Raw genomic sequence first — 18,107 nt, forward strand, 5'->3', positions numbered from 1 at the left:
TAAATATTTTATTATACATTTTTGTGCATATTTCTTTCATAATATAAAGAGTACATAACAAACAAAAGCCGAAACATTATTTTATCTGCATAATATGCAGTAAAAAGCTTTTTACAATAACACTCGCGAATAAGCTCACAAGTAAGATTTTACAGCCTGCTAACGGTGTAATCCACTAATCTTCATGTTAATAATAACTTACTAATGCGCAGTGTCTTCTAAAAGAAAATCTTGACAGTTGGACAATTTGCAAAATATTATGAGGGTCAAACATTATATTCCAACTGTTCCTTTGCGACACGATTTTTTATCCGGTATTCTCTTTATTGAACTCATAAAATAATACGAGAATATGCGTTAATATACCTAAATAAAACTAAAATGAATCAGATTGATTACTATGCAGGGCGGCTTCAAAACTCACCTTTGTGCTGAAGATAAATAATTTATGCTCCAACTCTTGCTATAAATAAATATAGTCTGAAAAACTCAGTCCAAAAACACTAAAATTGTTTATACCACGTCACTATATTTTACTAAATCACCAATAAAGAAATAAATCTACAGTATCCTTCGCCATCTCTACTGCCATTTTGGATTTTTGTATAATGTTGCCAATTGACATATGTAAATTGATTGAAGACTGACGATTCACGAATGATGACTGATCACGTTGTCTATGATCAAGGTGAAATTTATGATTACTACAAGAATAGTATGTTAGATCTGGAAAGTCGAGTATTTTTTTTTTAATAAAAATAATGAAAATCGCGCATAGGTGTTACACCTCTATCGACCCCTTAAAACAGAAAAAGTGTAAGACTTTAATTATATGAAGACACGTCGATTTTAGAACATCCGCATTTGGATGCACTTCAAAAAATGCATCCAAAATATATTTTTTTGGAGACACTAAATTGTCCTGATAATATTTTGTTGGCCCTGCTATGTTCCTTTGTTTTCCGAATACCTACACGAGAAACATAGGCGTAGCTAGATGTCTATCATCCTTTTCTCCGTGAATAGAAAGCAACTAAGAAATAGCAATCAATAAAGTGGAAATACTACTTTATAAACTTCGAAAAGTCAAAAGTTTCAACTTAAATAACCTTTCTAACCTTTTAGATCTGTCTCTTTTTAGACAGAACTGACAAATTAAATTAGAAAGAGAAAAGTTATATCTAGACAATGAGATAACTAATATTATGTATCTTCGTTTAGTTGCTGTGTTGCATCCAATATTACTTCTAAATAAATGCTAGGCGCGACCTTGTGTTTAATTAGGAAATAAAAAGGACAAAAATTGGTAAAACTTTATAATAATTCATTGAAATATTTCATATACATCGACATTTAATATTATACAACAAAATTATTGAAATATTCCATAATATACAGTTTTATAATAACTTTTGAATTCAATAAGTTTGTAAATATTTTGAGTATTAAATATTTTCCAATTGTGAAGGAGAAATAGTACCACAACATAAAAGACAACACACTTTACATATTATTTGAAATAATTAATTTTACAGTATTGGAATCGCATATAAATCAAAAAATAAAATATGTTTTGTACAAAATTCTTAACAAGCGGAAATTTCCTATAAACCAATTAATAAAATTCATCGTAACGCAATATTGTCAACGAAAAATAAATAATAAAATAAAAATTACCTCCCATCCTCCTCGTTTTTAAATAAAAAAAAGCGTTAAAAATAATACACAAATTAAAAAAATTCTCTAATGTATGGTTATAAGAAACAACTTATTATGCATTTTTATTTTAATAAATGCTGATTTATATTACGATTTAAGATAACGTTTTAGAAATCAATTTCCATAAACGTTATATGAGCAGTTCTCATCCTCAAACTAGGAAGAAGCATGGCTTTCAAAATCGAAATAATAAAATTACATTTAGATTAAACAGTATACCATAAGTCCATGTCCAATAATTGGCTAATATAAACTTATACTACTTTTTCAAATAAATCTGTATCGCTATGTGCAATTAACTAAGATATTGGTGATATAGTTGCTTTACTAATGTTTCACAAGTCATGATCGTACCCATGTACAATGCTTGCGAACATATAAAATAATATAGTTAACCAATAGGCGGCGGGTAAACATGGAAATCCTATTCCATCACACAGTAACAAATGTATTTCATCAATATTTAACTATATAATATGTCTTTAACTGCCTGGATATGATTCTAAATGACAAAGCATGATCTTCGAAATAAATTATATGTACAGGTTTGCTCAAAGCCTTTTTTATCATAAGCACAGAAAAGCACTGATTATCTACCATCAGCTATCTAATATGAAGACAATTTACATATAATATTTGAATTGTTATACATATTGTACTAACACAATCTGTATGCCTTGAGCCATCACCAATCGACAGTACATCAACAGATGTAATTTAGATGTTATCAAATAAGAACGCTAGTTCAAGTAAATATGAAATATTATATGTTGCCACTACTACTAATCGACTGGTAAGATTTAATAGATTGAATATAGCTTACTATAGTTCTTCTCTCTTTATTTGGGGTTATTACTTTGAATTGGTCTTTCTTATTCCACCCAGACATCATTAACCGTTTATGTATAATGTATTGCATAATAATTTTAATGTAACATTATTTCTACACACATCTAGACGCAATTACTAACAAGTTTTTGGTACTTAAAAAATGCATACTATGTAGCATGATAAATGTTTTAACTACCATTCTTGGTAACAACACAATCACCATTTTGTTTGGTTTCTTTCTGGTCTAACGCTTTCATCATGGCAAGTTCTTTTTTTTCCTTTCGCGAATTCCTCACTTCAAATTCCAACCTGTGCCGGATTATCCGCTGGACAATGTCATCAGTAGTCATTGTGTTGCCTGAATTTAATAGCTGTAACAAAAAATACACAAATATTTTTGTTACTATTGTTACAAATATTTAACCCAAAATACTCATACTAGAAAGTATCAGGAGTGCAAATAAATTTATATTTTCATAATTACTAAAAACCATTCTATATGTTAGGTATGGTTCACGAAATGAAATATTTTCTTTACACCTTAATTACATACCTTAAAGCATCCCCGTTGCTTTGGAACTTTGTAGGGATCAGATCCATCGGCATCAGGAGCTATGGTAGTCAGCCCGTGACAGACCACTTTCACACGGAAGTGATCCATCAGCTCAGCTGTCACACTGTATGGAGCACCAATTACCACCTCATGGACGTACTGTAATGGCAAAAATGGTCTTACTATCTATCTATATTGACTATCTATCTATACTATTATTTAAAGATAAAGAGTTTATTTGTCTGTTTGTTGATGCGCAAAACTCAATTTTACTGGTGCAAATTGAAAAAAAATTTGGGTTGGATAGCCCATTTATTGAGAAAGGCTATTATAGGCTATATTATACCATGCTATAACGAATAGGAAACGGATATCAACGAAAAGTGTTGCAAAATCAGAAACCGACGAATCGCATTGGATGAAATTTGGTATACATGTAGACCATGCCTTATATTGACATGTTCTGGAATTTTTTATTCTGGCTAAGTTCACAGTGGGGCCTTTCTATCCCAAGAAATTTCCATAAAGCAGGATCTGCCGCGAACATCAACCAGTCCAAAATGTTTTAAATTTAATTGTTAAGGATAATACAAAATTCCTGGTGGCTTAAAAACCCATGTAGTTATATATACTCGAAGAACAATGGAATTCTCAATTTTTTTATCACAACAAAAAGTTTCAACAGTTATTGAATAAAACACAACCATCTACTGCCTTTGACTCTATGTCATTTTATATGGAGGTTTTATGACCAGATTATACACAAACCCTTGAACGAAGGCGGGATGTTGACCTAATTATTGACAGGTTTATTGCAATGGTTTGTTTACTTTGGAAATATCCATTTTAAATCATTTATTATTAGATTGGAGTTATCAATTTCACTTGTCTCATCATTTCTTATATGTCTTATGCAAGTTCTCGGAATGTTTGTCTTGTAAACATTGTATTAAAAAGCCAACACTTTATAGGTATATAATCATCTTATTGTTACCTTGCAAGCCAGTACCGAGAGCACCCTTTCATGTAGATTCATTATGGGGTAGTTGGAACCTTTGTACCGGTTCACTTCAAGATCAGTGTGAAGACCGACTATAAGGAAATCGCCTTGTTTATGCGCTTCTTCTAAGAAGTCTAAATGTCCAACATGGAAGAGATCAAAAGCACCGGCTACATACACCACCTGAAAAACATAAGTAGATTAAAAATTTACATCTGGCTTATTGTATTGAATATAAATTTGGATTATTCTAAATCTTATCAGAAACTTATTAAACTTTTTGCTAGACCTAGACAATTTCATTCTCAGTTGTCAAACTTTTGCAAAAAGAGCCACACGCCCTCTTCCCTATCCCAGGCTAAAAACTGGAACATGTGTAAAAATATGTTTTTATTTTGCACATTTTGCTGCTCCCTCATATAGAATGGCATCCGCGTAGTGTAGGTGCGAGTATATATACCGTTTATCCCTTTTTTTATTTTAATTCATTCGGTTTTAACTGATTCTCATTGTTTATTATGATAAAGAAGGAGTTGAGATATTCTAATCATCTCTTAATTGAAGACAGTACTTGAAATGAATAGGATTTGTTAGATAAGAATAAGTTATATATTCACAGCAAATTGATATTGTGTGGGATAAGACAAGTTTGAGTACATTTCTTTTTCCATTTTTATGTAATGGATTCTGGGGCGCATCGGTTGCGGTACAAACAGTGAATGAGTTTTCTGTTTGCCATAATATCTTGGCAACTCGTACATTTACAATGCTTACAACAATAATTCAACAGAAATTTCCTAATGTTCGATACTAGTCGATTTTTAATTACCGGTACGTCTGCATAACAATTTTATGCGTGCATTGTATTGTATTTCTTTTTCCCACGGTGTTATGAACTCAGAAATTGAGTTTCGTAACGCAGACGTAAGTTAGAGCAAAGTAACGCAATTGGATAATAATATTCCTATGCATATTTTTATCCATTTTCGTATCTACTTATATACTTAAAATATACACAAGTACATGCATTAATTGTGCCATTTGGACCAAAAGTGATTATTGATCAGAATTAACCAGCATACAATTTAAATCAAATCAGTAGTATGCGTAATCATGATTTGTGACTCATTGATTTGGTTCGTATTTTATTCGTCACAACTCACATGCCTTGCGTAGACGTAAGTGGAAAGTGAGCGAAACAATAACAACGGAATTTTCTATTACATGAACGGAAATTACGTTCTTCCTTATGACATAATTTTTCCCTAAGGTTCTTCAATTAGCAAATAGATATAGGCCTAAACGTAACATTCCAGAGAATTCCTATTCAAAACCTTATTACGTATTACACGAGGCCGTCACATGCCCCCCCTCATACACTATGGAACATCAATATATTATGTCACATGAATTTTATATTTTTTAGGGCGCCACACTGACTAGACACAGGCGATCACTTTTATATATATATCCCCCAGCTCTTGATGTGTTGTGACATATTTAGCAGTTTTAGTAATATTTTAAAGTTTCTCAGTACAGTTAAAGTTTGGAATTTTTATACTTTAGTTTTGTTCATGTGACATGTGAAACCTTTAAACTCGTTCACTCCCATAACACATTTGTTCACACTTTAATGACCAACTGCTACACCAAAAAGTGACTTAATTTATGGATGGCCCCTAATTATTTGCTTATAATTTTCATTACTAATTCTTATGATTTCAGCATCTTTATGATTTGCGATAGCAAAACATGAAAAGATTTTACTAAAGCACATTATATGATAATTAGCTTGATAACAAATAATAATACATGTAAAACTTATATTTTCTTTACACAAATAGAGCTCACTCCTAATGCACATCAGTGTTCAGTATATGTAGTTAGTAACAAAATGTATTTGAATATAGAAACATTATTACTAACTACAAACATAAAATATAAATAAGAAAATAAAATATAACAGCTCTCATAATATTTCGTAAATTTTAATGCAATCTTAAAACTTTGTATCTCACCTTATCAGTGGGTTTTGGTGATAGTCCGCTACTAAACTGTATAATTTTTTGTGTAGTGGGCAAAAACTGCGAACATCCAGTGTAAGGTGAACGCGCAGTAGAATCTGTGCCCAGATTGGAGGAATGTTCCAATGCCACTGAATACTCTTTGTCACCTCTCCTGAAAATCATAGACCACCTTAAGTGTAATTTGTAAATATCAGATGCTAGTTATAGACTACTGTTAAATATCAAAAGTTAGTGCAATTTAATGGATTGTTTTTTTAAGAAAACTTACATATTTTGTAGTTGGTATTGTATCACCATCATACATTATGATTATATGTTGTGAGTCTGTGACTAAACCAAGATAGTTTGTAATTATCAATATGGATATCATTGAAAGAAGATCCTATCCCATGCTTTTATTGATTGATTCAATAATTAAATCCATTACTTTTTCAAGAATTAGGGACAACTTTCAAATTGTAATCATAGAGTAGTGTATAAACTCACAGAAAATCTTCAGAGCAGTCAACTTACTTAAAATGTTCTCTTGTAAGCAGCAGCATCCGCCCTACTAGATCTGTGGTTGACACACCGGCTGTCCTTGGAACTTCCCTGGAAATGTAATGTATTTTAATTTCAGTACTATGTATATTGCTAATCAGCGGCATTAAAGTAAAATTCCACCTGCGTGATTTGATGTTGATTTATTAAAAAAAAAACCTAACTTTGGAATTGCTGTATTCAAATTTTCACTTATGTGACATAGTTTATGGATGGCCCCATATCAATAATACAGGTTACGTAACTAGCAAAGTTATGGTGTAGCGGTGAATTTATTTTTCATATATTGTTATAAACAAAATAATTATAGTCCTTGAAAAGTTTAATTTTGATGCACACAGACAATGGCTTTGTGGTAAAATCCATTTACATTAAATTTTTATTTTAAATACGTAAATTACCAATTTTACTATTAAAATTCATGAGGTGATATATATTAGATAATATTATGTATACTGTGAGTACAATGTGAAAAAATGTAATACCCAAATCACTGCTTTTTTGAACACTTTAACATAAGCTTTTTATAAATAAATTATCAAGCACACTTACTTATATCTGCCAGCCTTTTTTACTAGATGATATGTATCAATGCCATCAGCAGTGACAGTAATATCATCTGAAAATATATTTAAAATACAATAAGTACCTACAGTTTTACACTGTTTGAACATTATTATCTAACATGATTAGCAGGTCAATAAATGTCATAATAAAGTTGATTTCATGGATATTAGAGTTTATATTACAATTCATAAATACAGTGAATTTAAAATTATATAATATGCAATAAATCTATAACAAATTCAGGGCGGGAAACATTAATGTAACAAATGTATATCCACTTTACAATCTCTAATTTATTGAATCTCATTACAATAATAGTGATTAAAACCTACTGTAATATATGCTTCAAAATGTTATTTCCTTCCTTGACTATAGTTGTAATATTGCAGCGGTATAATCATTTTACTGTATTTTATTTACCTATGATAATGGTTTTAAATCAAAAATTAAATTTAATTACAATTCTTTTTCAGTATGTACTCATTACAGAAAAATTAAAACACAATTTAAAACAGATATGATTAAATATGCAACATTTAAATTGTTTTGAATGGATTTTTTGCCACATTAGAAATTAAATTTACCTCCATGGACACAGAAATCACATTGGTACTTGTCTAATGTTTCTAGTGTAGTCACATAGGGGGCACCTTCGACAACTTGATCTACCCATTTGATGGCGCGGACCATTTTATACCGCTCCTCCTGTGTGAACACCGGCGGGCCCTTATGTTTCGATATCTCTTCATCGGTGTGGACGCCGACAATAAGAACACCGCCTAACGCCTTTGCTTGCCGCAAGGAATTAGCATGTCCGAAATGCACCATATCGTAACTAAAAAACGACAAATAACCTTAGTTTCTCAGCTTTCATTAAAAAAACATAGAGCCTTGAAAAATCGTTGAGGACATGGTTAGCGACATGCCGGATGTTTAAATTTATGTACTTGCATACTTTGAAATTATAATGAATTTTACTGTAGCCTAATCAGAACATGATTGCAAATAAATTATTTAGGTAATAATTTATAGAAATCAATTTAAAAATTAAAACTCGATATTACTCACCACCCATCACACCATACGCGAATTTGTTTCTTTTCTTCCTTTTGTTCACTCATTTCTCAGACACAGATGCAATAAACTGCTTATTAATAAGTGTATTGATGAGAGACCGGTGATATAAAGTAGCAAGTTTACTATAATTAATTTAATTAGGAGCGCAATATTATAACTCGCACTGCATGACACAACACCATCACCGAATACTGGAACCAGACTGAAAAAAAGTAAATCGTAATTCGGTAAGAATTGTCAATGTCAGTTAATTCTGTCAAGCGTTAAATGGAATGGTTTACATGTAACAAAGATAGAAATATAGTATTACTAGATAGTAAACAGGGATAGCGTTATTTTATGCTAAACTTTAACATGGACTCATTTACCATAAAAAATATAATTTCATATTATATTTTGAATTGAATTGTTGATTTTATTAGTAAAAATATTTCTACAAAGCACCAATCACGGAAATGAATACTAATGATTTCAAGCTTAGAAGAAGTACTTACGCCGCAGACAACTTACTTTAAGATTTCAAGTCTAAATAATCGATCAACTTCATTGACGTCTATTATTCAAGAGTTAGTACACATAGACCTCAGTGATCAACATATTTTGCCAATTTGCGACTCATTGAGTTATGCTAAAGACTATAAACTCTACGTGCCACGTTCTAATTAAAATTTTATATTTTATAGGTAACCCTTTGCCAACTGTAAGCCAACATGCAAAGTAGGTACCTACGGGAGAAAGGGCCTAGTTGTAACATTCATAGACTTGCATTTATTTTATAATTTAAAATATGTATGGTAGTTTATTATTATTCTTTCACGAATATTACAATACAAACGATGTTTTAACTTCATCCCAACATATAATAAATATTCATGCACATACATTAAATATCTAAATATTTTCTGTATACATAGTGTCTTATTGCTCTTCCCTTTTTACTTATCATTAGCTACAGTTTGTCCTTTGTAGAAGATTATATCATTTTTTGTCTTTAAATTTATTTTCTAAAGATTGTATCAAAATTTACGCAAGAAGTAAATTTGGTGGAAAACCCAGCTTTTAAAGCTATTTTAATTTTTTAAGTAATCATAATTTTTATTGCAGTTGGATAATGAGACGAGCATGCTACTTATCTAATGTTAGGCGATATGGCTGCCCATAAACAGTAGCAATACGATACAGAATTTTGAATTACAAAGTAGGTACTTCATTGCATTCCACTGAGCTCGTCACCCTGAGACATAAGAAGTGGAGTCTCAAAATACCCAGTAACTACGCTAGCTACAATTATCTTCAAGCCGGAACACAGCAGCGCTTGCACACTGCTGCTTGGCAGTAGATAGAGAATTTGCGATGGTACCTACACAGATGGCCAGTCGCGTACGAAAGACCTACTACCAATTTATTTTCAATAAAGAATCCTTTTAGTATCTACATTGGTTTATACTATGTATTTTGGTAAAGCTTTAGGAGTTAGATATTTATTCGGTGACAAGCATTGGAAATTTTACGATTGTAAAGGAGAGTGGGAACTATTAGACACATTTAAAATTATGGTTTTTCTATTTTAAACGAAGTTTATATTTATGGAAATATAAGAAAGGTTAGAGTAATGTATATTTAACGATTATAATATTCTATACGTTTTTTTTTATTTTATTATCTTAGTAATATGCTCCTCTTGCGGGGTTGTTTAGGGCATTACTGGTGCAGGTTAGGACTGATCAAAAGACCAATTAAGCAAATTTTAAAGATTTACAAGCCTTAATTGATATTATCTATAAATACCGTACCTACATAATTTAAAAGTAGCAACTGTCATTTCGTGTTATGTGTATTATTTAAAAAAGTACTTAACGAAAGAAGAACTTGCGAAAGCTGATATTTTTTGGGAGTTTTCGTCAAATTACGACATTTTCCTTTTTTTCTTCCTTTTGTACATACTTATTATTTAGATTATAGCAGAAGTGCGTGTGGGTATGTATGGCCTAATAGAAATTTATATAGGAATACATTAGGGCAAGTACAAAAGTGTCCCGTTAAATAAAAAACTATTACCTATATTCAGTACCGCAACTTATACATACCAACTTAGAAAAATGAGGGGTTGCAAAAATGGTCGATCATCAAGATTGCTTTAGTTTTCTGATATAAGTAATATTGTAAAGACTTCGATACATCATACAACGTAATATCATACTACAATTCAAGAAGGTGTGGTACGATTTATCTAATCGCGTCGAGAAACTTAATTGGTCCGTTCGAATCACGCCACAATGAATGACGACTATATAAATTACGATTGGACTTTGTCGTCCACACGACGTGAATGACTGCTGACTGGAGATGAATGCAGGGTTATCTGCATTAACTGAATCTTCCGATTTTATAGGCCAATGACTGTTGCATCTTGTATTATAAGTACAAATAATGAACAGTATGCTTATCTTAGTTCTACTTTTTTTAGATAAACATTTCAACACGTGCTCACTTATTAATTATTACTATAATAATAAATTTGTTTATAACAATGGCTTAGACGTTGTTGTCTGATAATTCACAGACTCCACTGCGCCTACTTACTTTACCCGAGTACCCGATTGCGAGGCTCAAATTTCGATTTTTTCAAACAAGTTGTGTTGCCTCGCCTAGGAATAGAACCCAGGGATGTGGTAGGTATCTCCCGGTCCGCAACCCAAGTATAGAGACACCAGAGCGAACAGGCGAAAAAATCATTTATAAATATACAATATGTAGATAGCTCAACGAATATTATAAATATCACGCCTATTCAATGATATCAGAACCTAATTAATGATTCTTGTCTGTCTACTGGATACCGATAGCGGTGCCTCATCTGTCGAGAGCGTCACACTAAATTTATCATAGCCGTTCACAAATCTACCAAATTCAATAACTATAGAGGGTTTAATTGTATTTTTGCACTAAATGTTATGTAGGATTTTTTTAATGATATTTTAAACGCGCTTGTGTTATTTATACATAGTGAGTGCACAAGTGTGTGCGCAATACATAGGTACACTCACTGTTCATTAGCTCTCATAGTCCGGTGAGACGGCAATTCTACATGATCGGAGAGAGTTCGGGGGGCCAACGACTTTACATAATTTCCGAAGCTTGGGTATCACACCGCCAACTGCCTGATTCCAGGCTGTGGCTGAGTATTTTTTTTTAATACGGTAAAACTCAATCAGAATTATTTTGGCCCGATTCCGACATTCGAACCCAGGACCTCAGCGCGGTAGTCGTACTCATACCGAGGAAAATTAGAACTACGCCACAGAGGCAATCAAAAGTCTTATACCTAGGTACTCGAATAATTTTATTATGGTACTTAACTACCTATAAAGTATCTGCGATATATCAATTCTTTTAGTTTAAACTCATAGTTCTTAACTGACGTGCAGTATTTTGAGGAACGGAATTATGTATGTGTATGTAGATAGCTTGAAGTAGGGCTCTTAACGTTTGCCCACCTTCCGCGGAGCTGGTAAAGGTACCGTATCCACTATCCACAATTGGCTTTCTATTCACGCACAAAACATGAATAATTTGAAATAAAAAACAGTAAAGTCTTTATAAACATTAGTCTTTAGCATCAGAAACACCTCCATTGGTAATGGCAAAAGTAGCTTCGCTTTCAGGTAAGTCCGGAGAGTCGTAAATCTTTGCGATCCTGTTCTCACCGCGGCCTTTTCGTAGAGCTATCCTCGTAGTCGACGCATGCGCCAATATGTTGCCCCCGATAGGTTTCTTGGGGTCAGCTTGGAAGGTCAATGTCGCTCCTGGGTCGGCCGTCATTTGATTCGTAATGAACACCGCTACATTGTATTCTTCGGATATCTAAACATGAATACGCAGTTATCCGTTTTATTTTGTCCTGTTATTTTAATAAATTATTATGTTCTATGTATTAAATTGAATTAAATTGTTCTAGAATTGGTTTGTACAGTCACGAAATGAAGTGTAGGTCTAGCAGACAAATATTGAATCATCTGAAAAGGCGTACAAGGCCAAAGGGCCTATTAACCCGTAGAAATAATTTCATAAAAGTACAAATTAGAGTTGCATAACGCTTATTATAATGGATCCCCCCTGTTTAGCGATATAGTGACTATGTCTACAATAATTACACATAAAACTAAATCAATAATAGCACTATGCATTACAATTACTTCGGAATTAATAATGATTATGTAGGTAGGTTTTGCAATAATTGGAAGGGTCCTAGAAGAAACACCGCCACGAAAAAAACTACGCAGTCAATTCTACAATGTAATACCTACCTAGTATATAGTTTAAAGTCTTTTACAATTTTGTGTCTTTTAGTTAAATAAGTTTCCAAATCTGTGAGATCTATGAGTTTTAAGATGATTCACTTATTCACCTATACATAAAAAACGATATGAACTTATTATAGGGGGTTCATAAAGATAAGATGTAATAGTGAACTATATTATCGAAGATTATACACTGCTGTCAAAACATTTTAGTAAGCGTATCTTTATCTACGACGTAAATTTTACGTATTAATTGAAGAAATTGAACCAATAATCGACCGGCGAGGATCTTTAGTAACAGTCAATAGCTTTTTAAATTTCCTGCCTGAATTATTTTAGTCATTAACAACTTTTCTTGAATAGTAAATTATAAAAATGTGAGACATGAGATAAATATGTGAATAAAACATGTTTTAAATGAACTTATTTTCATATGGGGTCAAGAACCCAACAAAGTTACGAACCGGATCCTCGTTTATCTAAACTACTGTTTCATAAAGACTGATCTTGAACTTAGATATCAATGTGGACTTGCGTAGGGGAGCCATTTTTAATATGAACGTTTATTTATTTATTGGTGAATTAAGTAAAAATTTGTACTGTAGACCCTCAGTAACCCGACAAATTGTAATTTATTTATACTACATAATTATGCATTACGTTAGATGTTCGTTGTAAGTTTGTCGGATTATAAGGGCCGCCGGATTAGTCATTGGCAGGATAAGGATGTGGATCCTTAATCTTATTCTAAATTATCTCATATATCTACTCTATATCTAATCTTGATGATCCACATCAAGATAATCAAGGATTTTTCAAAAATCAAATAAAATAAAGGTATAAGTGGTTATGCCTTTATTAAGTATATTTTGAAAATAAAATGTCTTAAAATTTAAACAGGCTACTAATCTCAATTATGGCAACATGTAGAACAATATGCTAAATCATATAAATGACTACTAAGTAGTAGGCAAAGAAAGTCTATATCCAGCAGTAGGATAGCAGGTATTAATGATAATTTTTTTTGGGAACTGCCGCGGTTTTTACCGGGGGTACCCTGCTAACAGTGTACAAGCGATCCCCCGGCTTAGCAACCACAGCAGTCCCAATGAAGTTTTGGTGAACCCTACCGCTATCACTGAAGGTGCCAGCGGACGGTACGCTGGCAACCCGCAGCTGGTCACGGGGCCTGGGAGGAAGAAGGGAGGAGATAGAGGCAAGGAAGAGAAGAGGAAGGAGGAGGAGCTTTATTAGGATGGTTGGAAGGGAGAGGGAGGAGAGATGTTCGCGAACCCTTATAGGCCTCAATGTGTATTTGGCAACCAAGAGGTGTACACATTACACTATGTGAGTCGCGGCATAATATTCCCCCGTGCATGGGCGTGCATTCGGTGTGAAGACCGAGCACACGAGAATGGTATTTATTATTTTATATCATAAGAAATGTTACATGAAACCGATTCCACTGTTGGTACTCTAAAAAATAATTGCATTCGTTTAGGTATTTTCTAAACTAGATACCATGTGATTACCTACAATTATTCTCTCTCATTGCATATTAAAAATAATAATATCCGGTAAGTATACGTTATACATATTACGTTTATCTGATCTATTACTAGTATTGATTAGGTAGAAAACCATTACTAGTTTTACAAGGTCTCCTACCATTTTTTTTCCTAATGGTTCTACATATAATATATAATATTGACATTCGTTTTGGTTCACACAGGCTGGGAGGGGTGACGGGGTTCCACTTTTTGATACGTAATCCCCCCTCCCCTTCCATAAAGTATCACAGCCGGGTGGTCTCCTACGATTTGGATCACAGAACTATGTTTCAACAAAATGGATTGTTAATGTTCAAGTTCATTTTGAAATAATTGCACCGCTATAGCGGGGAATAGAAAAAATAGTCTGTGTATAGCGCTTAATGATTTTACAGTATCGGCTTTACGTCATAAGATAATAATATAGAGTGGACACAAAAAAACGATTTATATCAGGTCACTTTAGATATCGTATAACATGACTAATCGTTATACCAAAAATTTTATATACCTATTTCATTCAATATGGATTTAGTTCCCGTCTCCACCCGCCTTAAAGTTCTTTTTCGGGATAAAATCCGTGCACGAGATGAGAATAGATGATGGAGCTTTTCATTATTTAATAAACTTTTAGGATTATAATTCGGATCATTGGTTTCACAGATTACCTCCAGGCATCTGTGAAACCAATGATCACTGTACTGCAACTTCAAGTTTGCAGACTATACAATAAAACAGTAGAAGTGATGCAACAGATAAGTAATTTACAAGTGACGGTTAAGTCATGTTATGACCATAAATAATAATGCTTATAAAGCATTAGATATTTGGTAAAATGTACGTAATACTATCTACAGTATACCTACTTACTTCAAATTCAGTACGACTAATTATACCTACTTATACGATGATGTAACTTCATCAGTTTAAACTTACTTTTTGCAGTCGTGAAAGAACCTGCGCTAGTTTTTGCTGCCGGTCCGCCAGTTCCCCTCTTCCAGAAAAGTCTACTCTAAATAGCGCCATTATGGAATCTATCACAAGGAGTTTAAATACTCCGGCTTCCTCATGAAATTTCGCAGCAACGTAATCTAAGAGTTCTGCCTGTCGCAGAAAAAGAATACCATGACTAAAAATGATTATACCATATTGAACTAAAGATTATAAATCGATCCCAATTGAAATATCATTTGATTTTATCTTTCTTATTCTGTTTCAGCATGTTTAGTACCGGCTATAAGTAGGAAAGCGGTCCCAGTGGGTCTCGGGCACCAGATCCTACGAGAATAGTTACAGGTTCGAGCTATCAAAATGGCTTTGGCAAGAAAAATACTAATATGACCTAAAAGAAGGTCGCTGGAAAATGGAGCGCTAAAAATTGCCCAAGGCGCCTTGCTGGCTATCCGCGGCTCTGGGCATTTTCATCGACATTTTAAGCTATTTACTATATTACTACATGTAAAATTAGTTCATAAGTATATAGCTATATTTATAATTGTGTAATAAGCGCATAGGTAGTTTTATAAGAGACGCACGAGCGTTAAAGTGCCCCATACAGCAATGCGTCGTGACGTATGAACCTGACCCCGTAATAAATGCAGCATGCAAATTTGTTTTTCGTGTGACTTTGTGACGTATTGGCAATAAAATATTCATGTAACTTTTATTATCTTTGCCCTTGGGAACTCATCAACCGAAGCTGCAACGGTTTTTTGCAGTCTGTAATAACTAATAGGTATGGGTATAAAAACTTTAATAATTTTACGGAACTATAGGCATGAAGTGTTGTTTTTACCTGATGTTCAGATGTGTAAGCTCTGGCATACAATACGTTGTCCAACACAGCGTTTTGGTCTAGATTAAATCTATCTGCAATTGGCCGAAGCCGGTCAGGGCGGCTATTAAAATGTTAAGGAATTATTATTAAGCCGGTAAAACTTATCTTAGCAGGTACTCTTCCCCCTGTCTTTACACCACTCCAATGTGCTATCGGCGTAACAAACTTTTTCCTATTTGATACTTAACGTCAACCTACCCCGGAAATATTATACTTACTCAATACAAGTTAGAAAAATTGCTGGTGCCCCAGGAATCGAATGCAGGACCACCTAGTCCATCTCCATAGTAATATGTTCAAATGAGGAATTAATTTTATTAATGGTAATGAAACACAAAAATAATATTTTATACGTAGGCACATAAAACCTAATAGAGCCAACGGATCAGAGACTTTCCAGTCCTCACACCCACCACTACATCTCCTGTAAGCCAGGATCAGCAGCGTCACGCACTCCATGACACCGAACAGTGAAGCTCGGCGAGTCTCAGGGAAAACCAATATGTCACTATCCCGCAACGAAATCAATAAAATAGAAAGATAGGGAGGAGTTGGAAATATTAATTGTCCACTTCCCTCCAGAGCAATGCGGGTGACAAAATCATGATGTAAGGAGGCGATTTAACCTCAAGGATAGGGACGTTTACATCTAGATAAGCTAGTTATAAAGCACCACGGATAAAATGAAATGATCATTTCATCATTTAATTTTAATCATCAGCCTGCCTTGCCCCTGTCTCCCCTCCTCGTATGCCAATATCTACTTATAATATTATGTACCTCCACTAACCACTTACATGGTCTATTTATCGATGGTCTATTTCTATTGGTATTTCGAGTATTATAATGTAAGTAATTACAAAAGGATACAAGGTGTGTTCCGTGTCGAGAAACATGACTTTTCCCCCTGGGTAGCCAGTCGAAGTTGGTATTTGTGTGGTAACACAGAGAGTGTGAGATAGCTGAGTTTTGCCGGTCCGAAACTCGCCAAACACCTCCGTTATGGCCATTGACTCTATGCCCCCGGCGAGTAATTTGCTGCATAGTAAAATGAACAATGTAGAAAGCTATTACATATTTATGAACAATGTAAATGTAAGGTCACGCAGGTCACTGATGGTATTGAATTATAATAAAAACAAATTTTTGGAGTTTCTAACCATCTACTATATTATTCTACAATATTAATATTTGGAACCGGTTGACTCTTATTATTACTTATATATCGTTTAATAAAAGTAAACAAATTTTAAAACTTGCGTGCTGCATTGCACAACCGGCATTGGTAGGTTCTTATTTGTTTAGCTGACTTTATAATTTTCGTTCAAATTTTATTATTTTTTTAAATTCTTACTCAAGTTCCGTGCTCCCTGTACTAATTTTAAATACTTGTTTTCTTCGATCACTGACTTCTAAAGCAGTCATAAAGCCAATTGCAGCAACTTTTTGACACGCTTCTTTGATTTTATCAACTTTCGTGTCAGAAAATCCTTTAATATTACAGAGTTTTTTCTTGGTGGACATCTGAATACCTTTTATGGTGCAAATTCCTGCTGCTTTTAATTTCTTTATATCTGCGACATTAATTCCATACTTCTGTAATACATCTACATCTTGAAAATAACTTTCTTCGTCATCATTATCCGATATGTTACCATCAAGAGTTTGATCAAGAATTTCTTTATTTTTAGTCATTGCAATTTTATAACACAATAATTTGCTAATTTTAATTTATTCAGAATAGCGCGAATTTTCACACGAGTAGGTAACGAAATACGAATTTACCGCGAAAGTCCTTTCTATGTCTTTTTTTATTGGTTAGTATGTCCTTTTTTTTTTTTTTTTGTCGTGGTGTACTGTGTACTGCTATTGGTTTATTGTGGTATGTTATATTGGTAATATGTTCTATTATAGTCGATTTATAAGGAGTGCACATTCCATAATATATTTTATCCGTTTATACGATCCAATATTCGCGTACAAAGTCAAAATAAATCAAAGTCAGTCCATAAAGACAAGGTACATAGAACGTAGGCCAAATTTAAAAGGTATACATCTTAGTCAATGTGTCGAGTAACTTCTTGTCTTTGAAGAAAATGTGCCAA

The 18,107-nt window shown here is 33.3% G+C and overlaps 3 protein-coding genes across 3 annotated transcripts in view; all 3 read right to left on the bottom strand.

The window, feature by feature from the left end:
- LOC115439983 (formin-like protein 7) overlaps positions 1-650 on the bottom strand; it is a 42,503-nt gene extending 41,853 nt beyond the window's left edge. The window contains exon 1 of the mRNA XM_037438819.1: positions 425-650. The gene's annotated coding sequence lies outside the window, so the exon portion shown is untranslated. The remainder of the gene's footprint in view (positions 1-424) is intronic.
- Positions 651-1,705: 1,055 nt separating this feature from the next.
- LOC115440026 (ethanolamine-phosphate cytidylyltransferase) lies at positions 1,706-8,840 on the bottom strand. The gene is made up of 9 exons (XM_030164150.1): positions 8,825-8,840; positions 8,306-8,516; positions 7,822-8,072; positions 7,223-7,289; positions 6,644-6,721; positions 6,122-6,281; positions 4,098-4,286; positions 3,104-3,262; positions 1,706-2,921 (listed from the first exon to the last, which is right to left on the bottom strand). Exons 2-9 carry the CDS (start codon positions 8,356-8,358, stop codon positions 2,739-2,741), a joined length of 1,140 nt encoding a protein of 379 aa, XP_030020010.1. The 5' UTR covers positions 8,359-8,516; positions 8,825-8,840; the 3' UTR covers positions 1,706-2,738.
- Positions 8,841-11,918: 3,078 nt separating this feature from the next.
- On the bottom strand, positions 11,919-17,839 carry LOC115440031 (meiotic recombination protein DMC1/LIM15 homolog). Its single transcript, XM_030164160.2, has 5 exons — positions 17,357-17,839; positions 16,873-17,040; positions 15,961-16,063; positions 15,102-15,269; positions 11,919-12,178 (listed from the first exon to the last, which is right to left on the bottom strand). Exons 1-5 carry the CDS (start codon positions 17,695-17,697, stop codon positions 11,921-11,923), a joined length of 1,038 nt encoding a protein of 345 aa, XP_030020020.1. The 5' UTR covers positions 17,698-17,839; the 3' UTR covers positions 11,919-11,920.
- Between the last annotated feature and the right edge of the window lie 268 nt (positions 17,840-18,107).

This window comes from Manduca sexta, chromosome 15 (genome assembly GCF_014839805.1).
Source record: "Manduca sexta isolate Smith_Timp_Sample1 chromosome 15, JHU_Msex_v1.0, whole genome shotgun sequence".
Lineage (NCBI taxonomy): Eukaryota > Metazoa > Arthropoda > Insecta > Lepidoptera > Sphingidae > Manduca > Manduca sexta.

What these genes read in the sequence shown, in the direction of transcription:
- LOC115440031 (XM_030164160.2), bottom strand. Translation starts at nt 17,697, where the DNA reads ATGACTAAAAATAAAGAAATTCTTGATCAAACTCTTGATGGTAACATA. An exon ending in ACAGGGAGCACGGAACTTGA is followed by an intron (nt 17,041 to 17,356) that starts GTAAGAATTTAA and finishes TTTACTATGCAG; the next exon opens with CAAATTACTCGCCGGGGGCA. An exon ending in TTCTTTCACGACTGCAAAAA is followed by an intron (nt 12,179 to 15,101) that starts GTAAGTTTAAAC and finishes ATTCATGTTTAG; the next exon opens with ATATCCGAAGAATACAATGT.
- LOC115440026 (XM_030164150.1), bottom strand. Translation starts at nt 8,358, where the DNA reads ATGAGTGAACAAAAGGAAGAAAAGAAACAAATTCGCGTATGGTGTGAT. An exon ending in TGATTTCTGTGTCCATGGAG is followed by an intron (nt 7,290 to 7,821) that starts GTAAATTTAATT and finishes ATATATTTTCAG; the next exon opens with ATGATATTACTGTCACTGCT. An exon ending in CTTACAAGAGAACATTTTAA is followed by an intron (nt 6,282 to 6,643) that starts GTAAGTTGACTG and finishes TATGATTTTCAG; the next exon opens with GAGAGGTGACAAAGAGTATT.